Source organism: Zingiber officinale, chromosome 2A, assembly GCF_018446385.1.
Source record: "Zingiber officinale cultivar Zhangliang chromosome 2A, Zo_v1.1, whole genome shotgun sequence".
Lineage (NCBI taxonomy): Eukaryota > Viridiplantae > Streptophyta > Magnoliopsida > Zingiberales > Zingiberaceae > Zingiber > Zingiber officinale.
The window spans coordinates 48197042-48210536 of NC_055988.1; the positions used below are offsets into that span (position 1 = coordinate 48197042).

At 36.2% G+C, this 13495-nt stretch overlaps 1 protein-coding gene across 1 annotated transcript; it reads left to right on the plus strand.

Moving 5' to 3' along the window:
• The first annotated feature begins 1619 nt into the window (after nucleotides 1-1619).
• LOC122041095 (vacuolar protein sorting-associated protein 60.1-like) lies at nucleotides 1620-6460 on the plus strand. Its single transcript, XM_042600673.1, has 7 exons — nucleotides 1620-1891; nucleotides 3199-3350; nucleotides 4945-5038; nucleotides 5121-5192; nucleotides 5322-5433; nucleotides 5515-5675; nucleotides 6135-6460. The coding sequence occupies exons 1-7, from the start codon at nucleotides 1823-1825 to the stop codon at nucleotides 6186-6188; spliced, it is 714 nt and encodes a 237-aa protein (XP_042456607.1). The 5' UTR covers nucleotides 1620-1822; the 3' UTR covers nucleotides 6189-6460.
• The last annotated feature ends 7035 nt before the right edge of the window (nucleotides 6461-13495 follow it).

The following is a 13495-nucleotide window of genomic DNA, read 5'->3' on the forward strand; positions in this document are numbered from 1 at the left end:
TATAGGTTTTATAGTCCAAACTACAATAGATGTATGTGCTCCAGCTAATTCGAACATTAATTGTGGAAGTTGACCAGGTGGAGAGGAATTTAGCTAGGTTGAATTGTGTTTTTGGTTCAATTCAGCCAAGTCTCTTGGAGCTGGATCCATGTTGATAGAAAGTTAGGTGGAGTTTAGCCATAACTTAGTTTCTCGAGTTTGATGGAGGTAGGTTGAGTAGATAAGTAGGTGAGGAGCTTGCTCAAAGCATTTTCAGGCAAAGTGTTAGTGTTTTAGGTGGATTGAACCGAAGTCGAGTGTAGGTGTCTAAAGTTGTGGGAGGCTTGTGACCCTGAATTCTATGAAGAACTATTGTTCTTCTTCAAATGCAGTAAGAGAGGCAATATATATCCTTTCCATGTGTCATTGGCCTTCATATCTTGGAGTTAAATGTTAGTGCGATATATATTTATCTTTTATACTCACGTTGTGTGCCAAATATACAGGTGCAACAATAAACATATTTGATGATTCCTCTTGATCAGACTTGGAATCCAACAGTTATTTCATGATTCCACAGAAATATTTAAATGTGTAGAGTGATAAAATCCATACTTATCCTTCTCAACAAGTTCGAAATTCCATCCAAGGATAGGTTTCCACAATGAACCCCCAATTTAGTCACTTATATGCCTTCTTTAGATAATCTTGATGAGCATTGATCCCTTTTTATCTTTGAGATGCTTGAAGGAATGAACAAACTCTTGTGCAATAATTACATATTACCTTGAATGTGACATCCTAATATAAATAAATTAGCGAGTAGCGAGATTAGGGTTTAGGACACTGAGGAGTGATTTTAAACAGAGCATAATAATTTTAGAGTTATATTTCCTATTAAAGTTTCTCCATGAAATACGTGTGTGATGAAGTTCCCTACCTCATTATCGATAATCTCCTAATTTTTTTAGTAGAAACCTACATGAAAACCATTTGATTTGTGTCATATGAGAGGGTTCCTACAAAAGAGAGCCTTTTAGATTTCCTCGCCAGTGATCAAATTATCAAGACAAATAAGTTGGCTACCCTCAAGTGACTAAAACGAGTCAATTGAGGAGGGACTTAAACTTGAGAAAAAGTAAAATCTTAAGTAAAAATTCAAAAATTTGTCCAACATAACATGCTTGACAACTTAGTTCAAGAGAGTTTTGTATTTAACATTTTTATTACTTTGATCATGAGAAAGCCCCATAGTGTTAATATTAACATTAGTTGCTGTTGTTACCATGATTTTCATTTTAGTTTTAAAAAAATTTCTAAAAACTTAAGGCTTTTGGATAACTAAAAGTTTTTTTTTTTAAAAAATTATATATTTTTTAAAATAAAATAAAATATAATTATTTTTGAAATTGCATCCTTCACTTTTAATAAATTAATTTGAAGTGTATGTGTTTTTCTTTTAAATTTTATATTCAATTTATTGAACAAGAAACAGCCTCAATTGGTGTCTTGGAATGAACGACTGTGATGCGTGAATTGTAGCATGAAGGGTGCAGAGAGAGATTGCAGGAGGAAATAGATAAGAACTGATTGGAATAGATCCGAACGATTAGGAGTTTTCTCGCGACGAAGGATTCCTCTCCTTGCTGAATGCGACACCTCGCCATTTTTTGACCACTTCGTCGATATCGTCCCCTTCTCTCTTCCATCGCCTACTCGACAGATAGGTCTTCGCCGAATCTCCGTCACGCGGGGCCCGCCCTCATTGTGTCCGTAGCGTAGGACTCCTCTGACGCAGTCTTGTGAAAGTGAGACTTGGGAATAAGGTTGGATACGATCCGAGATGAGGCGGGTGTTTGGAGGCAAGAAGAACAAGGATCCGCCACCGACGATCGAGGAAGCAACTGATAGGGTCTGTTTTTCCTAATTTCCGTACTTTCCTTTTCCAATTATCTCTTTTTCTCGGAATTTTATAACGTGGTTCATGACTTGAAAGGGGCTCTTGTGTTAAATAACTGAATGCCCATTTTCATTTCTGTTCAATGTTTGTGTTTGAAGTCTCAATCTTGATTAGTTGGAAAAAAGGGCGGACTTCTTGGATTCTTAATTTGGGTCAGGATTCATTTGATGTTTTGCTTATGTATGCTGTAAAAATCGTAGAAATATTTCAACTTTGTAATTTGGAGGTCGGACAATATATTGTTCTTATGTGTAATTGATTATAGTTGGAACACGTTCCTCTCAAAATAAACCTATACCTTACTATATGGTTTGGAATGAAGTTCTACGCTTTTCTTTATTTGTAGTTACATCCTTTATTCCCCTACTTTAATTTTTTTGTGTGTCACATTTCAAGCCAGTTTAGATTGGTTAACGATAGGGGTGTAATCGAGCCGAATTCGAGCTTTATTTAGCGAATATATTCATGGCTCACGAGCTTATTCGAGCTTTTATTGAGCCTAAACGAGCTTAATAAATATAAATTATAAATTTAAATATTCATTAAAAACTAAATTATATATTTAGAGAAAATTATAATATTCTTATTAAAATTTATAATTTTATTCTAATAAATAAATTTAATATATTTGTCTATATTTTTCATAAGTAGAGTGTAAAATCTATAAATTCAATATCAAAACTATTATTTTTTCATTTAAAAGTTGATTCATGAGCTTAACGAACATGTTCACGAGCTAACGAGCCGAGTATTGTGAAGCTTGAGCTTGGTTTGTTTATCTTAATAAGCCTCATTAAACGAGCTCAAACGAATTTTTATCGAATCGAGTTTCGAATAGCTCATGAGCGGCATGGTTCATTGACACCCCTAGTTAACGACAATGCATCAACGTCCTAAACAATGAATGATAATAAGCCAATAAAACTGAGGTATGCAGATCACTTTGCTGATTGATCAGAAAGCTTACTTTCTCAAGCAACAATGTAGCCTATGCACCTTGTAGAAGGCTAGCAGTTCCTTATTTAGTGATTTTGATTTTTCTTCAAGATTTTGAAAATTTTGAAAATATTGCTCCTAGTTCACACATGCCTTTCTTCAGACTTGAAATAATTATTTAGGTTTTGTTGTTTAAATAAGAGTAATTTTAAACATGAGCTGCATCCACTCATTGTTGTGATATCTCGTTTATTCTATATGCAGAATTTGGAAATGATATATGTTATAATCTCTTTTCTGCCACTTATGGCAAAAAATTTCAGATAAATAAAAGAGGTGAAACGGTTGATGAGAAAATCAAGAAGCTTGATGCCGAATTAGCTAGATACAAGGAGCAGATTAAGAAAACTCGACCTGGTCCTGCTCAAGAGGCTGTTAAAGCTCGAGCAATGAGGGTTCTTAAGCAAAGGAGGATGTAGGTTATATTTGTCTTCTTACATTCATCTAAACATATGACTTTTTAGACTGAAATGCCTTCTTACCTTGGTAATATTCATATTATTATACATTTCATTGCTCTTTTATCCCCTAAAAGCATTTTTGTATTGTATACTTCCTTTGTCCAGCTACTGTTCTTTTAATTGACATGCTTATAACTTACTCTAGATTGTGTATATTATTGTCATACTTAAATTGTCATAGTTTTTAAGTATGCCATCTCATTCCACCAGGTATAATGAAGTAGCCCAACATTATCATTCTTAGTTATGTCTTTTCATTCCATAAGGTATGATGAAGTAGACCAACATTCTTCCACTTCTTAGAGATAGAGGACTACTCTCACAATCTTTCTTTCAACTAGTTTCAATTATGTGTTCGCTCAAGTTTGTGTTTAATATGATAATTTTACCATAAGCTCTATTTCATCCACTAAAAATTTTACTAAGTACAAAAGGTTTTGATTCGAATTGATTTTCAAATTTCACCTCCATCTTTAATTTAAATTTTATTCTCACTGTCCCATGGTTCTTAAAATCTTCTGTTTTTTTAGTATGTTTGTCTGCTCTCATTTTGACTTTTTATTTTATTTTGGAGATATGCCATACTTCGGAAAGGGCATATTTTAGTAAGTTATCATATTACAAGATTTCTCGCAATAGATACACTTGTGTACCGGAATCTTCTACATAATTTGTGTAACTAGTCAATGAGCTAAGGTGTGGCTTCTATTCCTATTCTTGTAGTCATCCTTTACAAACAGAGGAAAGCCTATTGTTCAATCTTTTATGAGATTCTTTGAGAGCCATGAACAAACAGATCAATTGTAAACTAGGTGTAGCAACACACTTGGCTTTATTTTACAAAATTATTTTGGGCCATAGCCTTGTTTTAGTACTTTTCCTTGTCTTAAAGCTGTTGAAGTTATAAATGGGTTGAGCCTAACAAGCAAAGCCCTTGCTAGTTGTATTCCATGCTGCCACCCGTTTCTCCAGTCACTATTGGTGATGAAGTTTTGGTTTGATATTTACTCCCAAATTGCTATTTCTAGTGCTCCATGTGCAGCCAAAATAATCAGAGTTGTGAAGATTCATGATTGTAAATTTGTAATGTAGCCTTCTTCCCAGTGCAAACCAATGACTTTCACAATGATGCTGGATGGGGTTGTGGATCCAAGTATAACATCTCCAGAAACGGATGAGCATGGATTTCTAGTTTGATGAGCTTAACAAGCCTTTAAGTTTGTTAATGGAAAACAGCTTGTTTACACTATCAGAATAGTTCACTTTGAACTTATTCTATTTTGTCAGATAAAGATGCTGCTAGCTGATATTTCCCTTGCATTATAAATAGTTTGAATTTCAACTGATCTTTTTTAGTTGAATAAAAATGCTACTAGCTGATATTTCCCTTGCATTTTGAGTAGTTTGATTTTGAATTTAGCTTTATTAGTTGAATAAAGATGCTACTAGCTGATATTTCCCTTGCATCACTTTAATGATTTTGTTTTATTGCATGCATAAATGCTCTATTTATTGGGCAATGGACAATTTCCACTTCCTTTTGACTAGGTATGAGGGGCAACGTGACATGATATATAACCAGACATACAACCTTGATCAAGTTACTTTTGCTACGGAGGGACTTAAAGATGCTCAACAGACAGTATGTTTTGAAGCTTCAATTAAAATTTTATTGCTCTAACTTGTTTGTCTTTGCTGATACAAAATATTGACAACTTTTCCAGATGTCAGCACTAAAATCTGCAAACAAGGAGTTGAAAGGGGTGATGAAAACTGTGAATATTTCAGCCATAGATGTATGTTTGTTTTACATATAATATAAGCTAAAAGATTTGTGTCCGTTTTATCATTCATCTCAGTTTGGTCTAGGAACCTGAAATTGTGGATTTTTTGTTCTTGGTATCTGAAATTATTATTAAATGCAGAGTATGCAAGATGAAATGATAGATATGATGGATATTAGTACAGAGATCCAGGAATCTCTGGGAAGAAGTTACAATGTCCCTGATGACATTGATGAGGAAGAGCTAATGGGCGGTATGATATTCTTACACACTTTACAAGTTACCTGGTTGTCATTTTAGGTCTTTTATTTATTGGTTCTGATAATATATGCAGAGCTAGATGCTCTGGAAGCTGATATGGGAACAGAAACAGAATCTGATGCAGTTCCATCCTATCTTCAACCGGATAAGGAATCTGATCTGGACGCAGAACTTAACTTACCTGCAGCTCCAATGGGTAATGCTGCAGCAGTGCTCAACAGAGCAAGGCCCCAGGTATATCCATAACTTGTAAATGCTTAATACTCGCACTGTTTACTAGGAAATTTAATGGAAGTTTCTCTTTCTGCATCCAATTTTCTGTGATTATGATATATTTGCAATTTTTATTGTACAATATAATAAATGAATCATACAATTTGAAATATCTTTTTGGCAATTGTAACACTCAGCTCTTTTACCCTATCTTTGCCAAATTTTTATGATATATTGAACCTAACTTTGCCAATTGTTTCCCATGCCTAATAATTGCTACCTTCTTGTGCTTTCCTCAAACTTTACACTGATATTTTGTAGCCTTGTTGATGCTTTGGCTCTATAGCCATACATTGCTTTCAATGGCTTGGTACCTGTCTGGAGTTATGATTGTTCAATCCTTTTATCTGAGCTCTGTTGATATATTTGTTCATCATTAGTCTGTGGCTCCTGCTGACATCTTTGTTTGCGCGGATGCAGGCTGAGAATGAATTTGGCTTGCCTAGTGTTCCTCAAGCATCTCTACGCAGTTAAAACTCTGCTCATTTCATATGCTACTCAGTGACATGGACATGAAAATATTGTGATCCTTGAGTAATAATGGTTCATGACTTCATAGAGTTGTCTATTGTGTTCGATAGTTTTTGTGAGTCAGACTTTTTATGGTAAACTATAATGCGTTCTTATGGGAACATCTAGCGATAGCACTATGCGTCTTTTGATCCACCAGACAGGTTAGTTCCTTGTCACATCAAAGCTACCAATTTGAGATTGATATGGAAATAAACCCCCACATGTTTATGGTATTTTTGTTGCTCTCAATTTTTGCTTCAAACAAACTATGCGACTCCGTTCATAGTATTCTAGGATCGGCCAGCTCCATCATAGAGGCATTTCACCTTACCAAACTCTGACTCTTGAACTCTTAATTCGCATCGAGTGCACCGTAATTTACCCATCCGCCTTAGCGAATTGCATATTTACTTTAGCATAAGATTCCATTCTTCTTTTCTAATAACTAAAAATTATTACTAGGTAAAATAGTGGCGGCCTTCTTTGCATGTCATATTTTGCTTGAATGTTAGTTTAATTCTTAGAGCCTACAAATTTAAGATTGATCAACTAAAAGTTTACTTACAAAATATAACTAAATTCAAATATTAGTCCCAATTATGTGTGACAATTTATGAGTCAAGCAAATACGTGAGGAAGCAAAAAACAATTCTTCCAATCCCTACTGATAATGGTGTGGTCTTTTAACAAATAATTAAAAGAATTAAGGTTTGAATTTTAATTGTAATGTACTGTAGAGGATTTTTTTCAGTGAAAATTGGATTTAAGAACATTGGTCATTTGGATGAGCTTCTATGAGTACTTTATGATTTATCCTAATGATCAGTAGAAAATTTTTTTAAGATTGAACCGGTCATTCATGGGATTAATTAACTTGAAAAATTAAGAACTTAATACCTATTAAAAAATTAAAAAAATATTACTTCCAAGTAACAACTAACTTGATAACTTGATAAGTGCTTCCAAGAGTTGGCCTAGGACATGCTGAATGCATTTCTCCTCAAATAAATCTTTAAATCATCTCTTTACGAGAAACAATAAAATGAATATCCACACTTGAGGGTAAAACTCAAGGATAAGACCTTGGATCATATAAATCTTTAAATCATCTTTTCACGAGAAACAATGAAATGAATATCCATAGTTGAGGGTAAAACTTAAGGATAAGACCTTGGATCATACTGATGGAATTTTCACAATATTTAAAACCTATATATATTATCAAGAAAATGCACAACCATATAGTAACTAGGGATTCCTGCTCATATCATATTTGATAAAATGTCAGATTTGAGAAGGTATTTGAGGTATGATATACATATATTCACATGAGTACCATCACTCTCTCTGTATCAATCATTAAAAAAATGCTATGGTTGATTATCCATTGTGGCAATAAGGCGAATACGTTCGCCCCTAACGCCCCCGTCAACCCGTCCCAGGGCCAACACGGAGGAGGTAAATCACGGGCCAACCCGTTCCAGGGCATAGTGACTAGCACATAAGGGAGGTATTTACCTCGACTTTGTCGAGATTCGAACTAATCTCGACTTTGTCGAGATTACCCATCTTCCATATGAAACGGGAGATTAGACATTGATCGAATTCTGTCATCAATGTTAAACCATCACCTCTTGTAGGCACCTCTATGCTGTATGTAGCCGACATCCTCTATAACTATCCTCCATCCTCTAGGGGTCGCCTTCCTCTAGCCTCCAGTGTAGAGCAAGTTGAAAGATGTGTGAATCCACGATCTAGGGACCTCCATCAGTATATGACATCTCCCAAAGCCTCCATATCCAAATTGCACATGTGTCATCATCCCCTATTCACTTTTAGCAAGTGATCAGCTATCAACAGATTTGATATGTCTTTACTACAAGCCGTTTGCCGTCGGCTAGATAGATATTTCTGATGAATATATTCACCTTTTTTAGGTTTTTTGGCAAAGCCTTAGCTCTAAACAGATTTGAGACGTCTTTACTATGAGTTATTTATTGCTAACTACCTAGATTTTCCAGGTGGATCTATTCACCAAAAATATACATACTCACCAAAATTGCATATGCTCTATCTTCTCCCACATCTCTTCTTGGTGGGATCTATTCACCAAAAGTATACATACTCACCCAAATTGCATATGCTCTCTCTCCTCCCACATTTCACAATGTACTCACTCTCCAACAAGAGAGCATTGAAAAGATACATAGTAGATGCACATCTCCAAAAGATGCTCCATCCAAAGTTGATGAAGTTCCATCTAAGCTGACAAGATGCTCCCTAAAAAATGAGTCATTTAAAATAACTCTCTTCTCCAGATGCCATATGTATATCCACTATAGCCTCCAGTGTTAGCGTCATAGTCTCCATCTCCTTTGCAGTTGAAGTGGTCTATATGTATTTGAAGAATATGAGTTTGCATGTGGTTGAAGAGGTATATCTCGTTGGCTATATCGTAGTCCACCTTAGCAAAGTATAGTAGAGTGCCTCATATCAAGCTGGTCGTCCGCTCCTCTATATGAATCCTTCCATACATAACTCCATCCCTTTAAAGCCTCTATCTCATGTACCAAGCAAAGGATGATGATGATTTTTTATATTATTATTTTTTATTGTGGGCAATTACTTGAGGTTGATGAGGTGCCAACATAGAGTATTGTCCACAATTCTATACGGTGTATATACAAGTAGATGTTATTTCTCCAGACCCTTATCTGAAGTACCAAAATACCCGATGTGAAATCAATTACTACAACCTAGGGCAACTACTCATGCCTATTCACATGATCCAGTTGAGTAGGTGACCAAAGCATAGTAGATTACTCAAACATGACAAAACTCCATATGTATGTAGAATGCAAGCTCCCAAAATAGTCTAGGGGCAACCAGAAGCCTATTTATATGTATGCTCTCTATCAATTCAAAAATACATGTTCTCTGTCTGTGTTTAATACCACTACCAAAATATACACTCTTATTCCCACTCGTGACACTACTAAAATGCATGCCCTCATAATCCTAACTAACCTATGTGAGTATCAGAATGCTCTTAAAGAGATCTATGGTATAATGAGTGTATAATAGGGCATTATATATATAAAAAATGCATGCCCTCAAAATTCATCCTTGCTGAAGTACTTGATCCGAGTATACATCAAGCGCCCTGTGGATATGAATCTGTATCTTCTTGAAGATCAACTCCACATTGAATTGTATCCACTCAAACATGCTACGATTCCTACCTTCCAAACATGATGTATTAATGATGACATGGTAAGGTGTCATGCCCTAGTCATGGAGGAGGTCCTCCGGTATTGAATTATGGATATCCACAACATGCACTGATATGTGGCCATATTAGGTCACATATGTAGCCATGCTCTGACTTTACCCCAAAGTTGGCTGATTGGATCACATCTGAAGAATACATGATCCAGTGTCTCCTCCTCTTGTCGATAGAAAGCACATTGTCTATCTTCTAGGTAATCTTATCTAGATTGTGCAGGAAGTCTCCCGCGCTAATAGCCTTAAAGCGAAAGCATAGCTTGACTGAAGATATTTTTGCCACACTATCTTTACCCATGGTTTCCTTGGCCTAGCCTTTTGAAATGATCATAAGTCCTTTGGAGTTATGACTAAAATAATGTCTCTGATATGCTTCTTAGCAAGTGTGGTTTACAAGAAAGTAGAACAAGAGAGTAAAAAACTATCTATCTCATCCATAGATTTTACACGACAACCTTCTTCCAAACAACTAAGCATCAGACATTATTAAAGCTCATTCATACTTCCTTGCCAATCTTTGAGATATTTCTCATCAATTTTTTCAATGCCCCTAGTACCCCATCTAGTAGGGATTAATCTACTACCCATAGATAATATTTGTGTTTGAATGATATTGTTGTTGTATCTTTTTAAAAATAATTAAAATATTATGAAACGAATAAATCTTATTTGTAATTGAATCATACTCAATCTCAAAATAAGTTAGGATTGAACCAAATTAGATAATTTGGATTTGTTTAAGTTATATTTTGGTTCACATAGTTTAGGGCGTTGAAAATGTGAATTGAAAAGAGATGGAAAGAAAGAAGAAGACTCTATTGTGAATGATACTTTAGTTCCATATTGAGAGTTTCATGACATTATGATTGATTTATAGTGTGTAACAAGCATTGTAGTTGAACATATGCATGGGAGAGACTCTCTCTCATGGCCGCCTATGTAGGGGGATGTAAATCCAGGCCTTGGATTGCACTAAACCAAAGGCGACTTGTGTGTGAGTATTGTTGGTGCAATCGACCTATGCTTGTTCGGTACGATCATGATTTTGATGTGTGTGTCAAAGAGTTTAAGTTAGACTTTCATATGTGTTTGATATATGTATTTGAGTCTTGCAGGACTTGGTGAAATACACATGAGAAGCTTGGTGTAGCTAAGCTTGGGGAGCTCATCCTAGGGCTTGGATCCTTGAGTCGGTGAAGGATGGTGTGGAAGACATCCAAGGGACCGCCGGACGAGGAACAACGGATTGGAGCCGAGGGAAGCGGACTTCAAGGCAACGCGAAGGATGACACGGAGAGGAGTCGCGGGCTCGGGTGCATCTGAGGGACGAACGCCGAGGAAGAGCACTTTAAGGGTGACTCCGGAGAGGATGAGTGTGAGTGTGTAACAAGGTGCAGTCCAGTCGGTTGCAACTTTTAGCAGTCAACTGCACCAGTCGACTGTATGTTTTAGTAATCGACTGGCTGAAAACAGAAATATTCTGTTCGCTCAGCAAATAGCTACCAGTCGATTGCTAGTTTTAGCAGTCGACTGGTAAATGACCGTTGGCAGACCGTTGGTGCTGCAAAGTAGCCGTTGGCTACCTCCAACGGTAGCACCAGTCGACTGGTGTCGAGATGAGTTGATATAATGATCAACTCTCTCCTCTTATTTAAGGGAAGCTTTGGGGCTTGAAGGAGGTTACTCATGCTTGTTGAATAACTCCTTAGCAATTGTCCAAAGCTTCCAAGTCATTCTCTTCCTCCTAATCTAAGTCTTCATCTTGTAAGAGGAAGAGAGCTTTGTGAGAGGTTGTACTCCACCGAGAAGGAGTAAGAGCTGGCCGGAGATTGCCGGGGATTGATCCACCGAAGGATCAAGGGTTCGCCCACCTTAAGGACAAGCCATGGAGTAGGAGTAAGCAATCTCCGAACCATGTAAAGGATTTGTGTTAGTGTTTGTGCTTTCTTGCATGTTTTTATTATTTTTGTTTAGTATATTCTGCTACGCACTAACACCTTGTAGAGAAGAAAGTAAATTGGGGGTGACCTAGCTATCCAACCCCCCTTCTAGTCAGCCACCGATCCCTCACAAGTGGTATCAGAGCGAGGACGCCCTTCAACGAACTAATCGCCGAGAAGAGCACTTCATCAAAATGGCCGGCTCTGTAACACCCACTAAGCTTTTAAGATAAATATGAGAATGATGAATTTACCTTAGAAAAATATTAGTAGAATGTTGAACCAAAAAGAAATAAAAAGAAATAAAATAGGGAGTTGTCAAGGATTGAACCTTGAACCTCTCATGATGTAAATGATAGGAGTAATGGGTAATGGGTAATAACCAGTTGAGATAGGAATAATATATTGATAGCAAAGGAGGGAAACTCATGATAAGGGTGAGAGTAAAAACTAGCCAAAAGAAAGCAAGAAAAGAGCAAGAGAAAGGCAACTTGCCTTCCTCCCTTCTTCTCTCTTTTCCCTCTCTTGCCGTGACCTTAAATGGAGAATTAAGGGGATTCATTCCCCCTTGTTTCATCATGAATGATAAGAATAAATTAGAAAATAATAAAAAAAAAGAAATGGAAAAAAAAGGGCTAAGGGAGAAGGAAAGCAAAAACCGATTTTGCTACCTCTTCCCCCTTAACATAAAAGAGAGTATGTAAAGAGGAGATTTATTTTTTCTCTCATTTCTCTCATTCTCTCCTCTCCCTCACCGAACCCTCAGTCCCCTCTCCTCCATCTTCGGCCCCAAGCCAAGGTTTTCTCCTAAGAAAGCCTAAGATACAAGGAGGACTTAGCAAGAGAATCAAGGGAAGGGAACTAGAAGAAGAGGCTACTTCTTCCATCACCATACCTTAGATCCACAAGCGAAAAGGATGTAAGCTTCCCCTCACCTATGGTACAAGGCGTTTTATGTGCTTTTCGGATTTTATGAGGATTAGAAAACCTAGAATAGAATTTAAGAAAAATTCGACCAAAGAAGAGTTTTCAAATCTAGGAAGGTTTAAACAAGTCCTCATTTCATGATATTTTTCTATGCTATGTAGGAAGGTTTTCCTTCATGTTTTTATACCTATATGATGCTTGGTCAGAGGAGTACCTAACCCTAGAATTTCGGCCAAAAATATTTTAAAGAGGTTAGGGAAATCATTGTTTAACCAAACTAGTACAAGATTCCCTCCATGAATTACTAAGGGTCTTTTGTTGGTTTTTCTTACTTAAAGGTTACTTGAAACCAAAAGAAATCCACTCATATGTTTCGGCCAAGAAAAGAGCTTAGGGTTAGGAAGACCTTTAAATTTAAGTAACCATGTTTATATGATAGAATATAGAGTTCTCTTAAAGAATTGCATGTTGAATATTGCTAGAAATTCATGAACTCTTCATTAAGATTTTCGGCCATGATAAGATGGATAGCTTAGAAAAGCTTTAACAAAATTTTAACATGCTCAAGATCCCTGTGATATTAAGATATGAAAGTTGTTTAATATGCTCTCATACTTAATTAGGGTATAGAGAATTTAGTTACATGATATATGACATGTAAGATCACAAGGGTCCTAGCTTGTTTATGAACCAAATTTGTATATGATGTTCTTAGTAATTTTTGCCATGAAACTTACTTAGGTTTTACATGCTTTAGGCCACTTAAAACCTAGTTTAGAGATTGGTAGGTTTCGGCCATGAGGAAAAATAAAAGAAAAAGGAAAGAAACCTAGGAAGCCTAAGACACAATTCACATGTATGTTTATTATGCTTGTCTTTATACATGCTATGAAACTTGTATGACTTCCTATGCTTTTAGGCTATTTGAAGCAAAGTTAAACACTGATGAGTCTCGGCCAAGTAGGGTTTAAATGACCTAGAGGCCTTAGAATTGAAACCAATTGTGTTAAAAATGCTTCTTATGGAAATATGATAATATATTGATTGAGTCACATGCTTGTATAATTTTTCCATGACCTAAATGGACCATTGTATGTTTCGGCCATGAAGGGATAG

Coding starts and splice junctions, on each gene's coding strand:
- LOC122041095 (XM_042600673.1), top strand. CDS start 1,823: ATGAGGCGGGTGTTTGGAGGCAAGAAGAACAAGGATCCGCCACCGACG. Junction 5,039..5,120: donor TTAAAGATGCTCAACAGACA/GTATGTTTTGAA, acceptor CAACTTTTCCAG/ATGTCAGCACTAAAATCTGC. Junction 5,676..6,134: donor TCAACAGAGCAAGGCCCCAG/GTATATCCATAA, acceptor GCGCGGATGCAG/GCTGAGAATGAATTTGGCTT.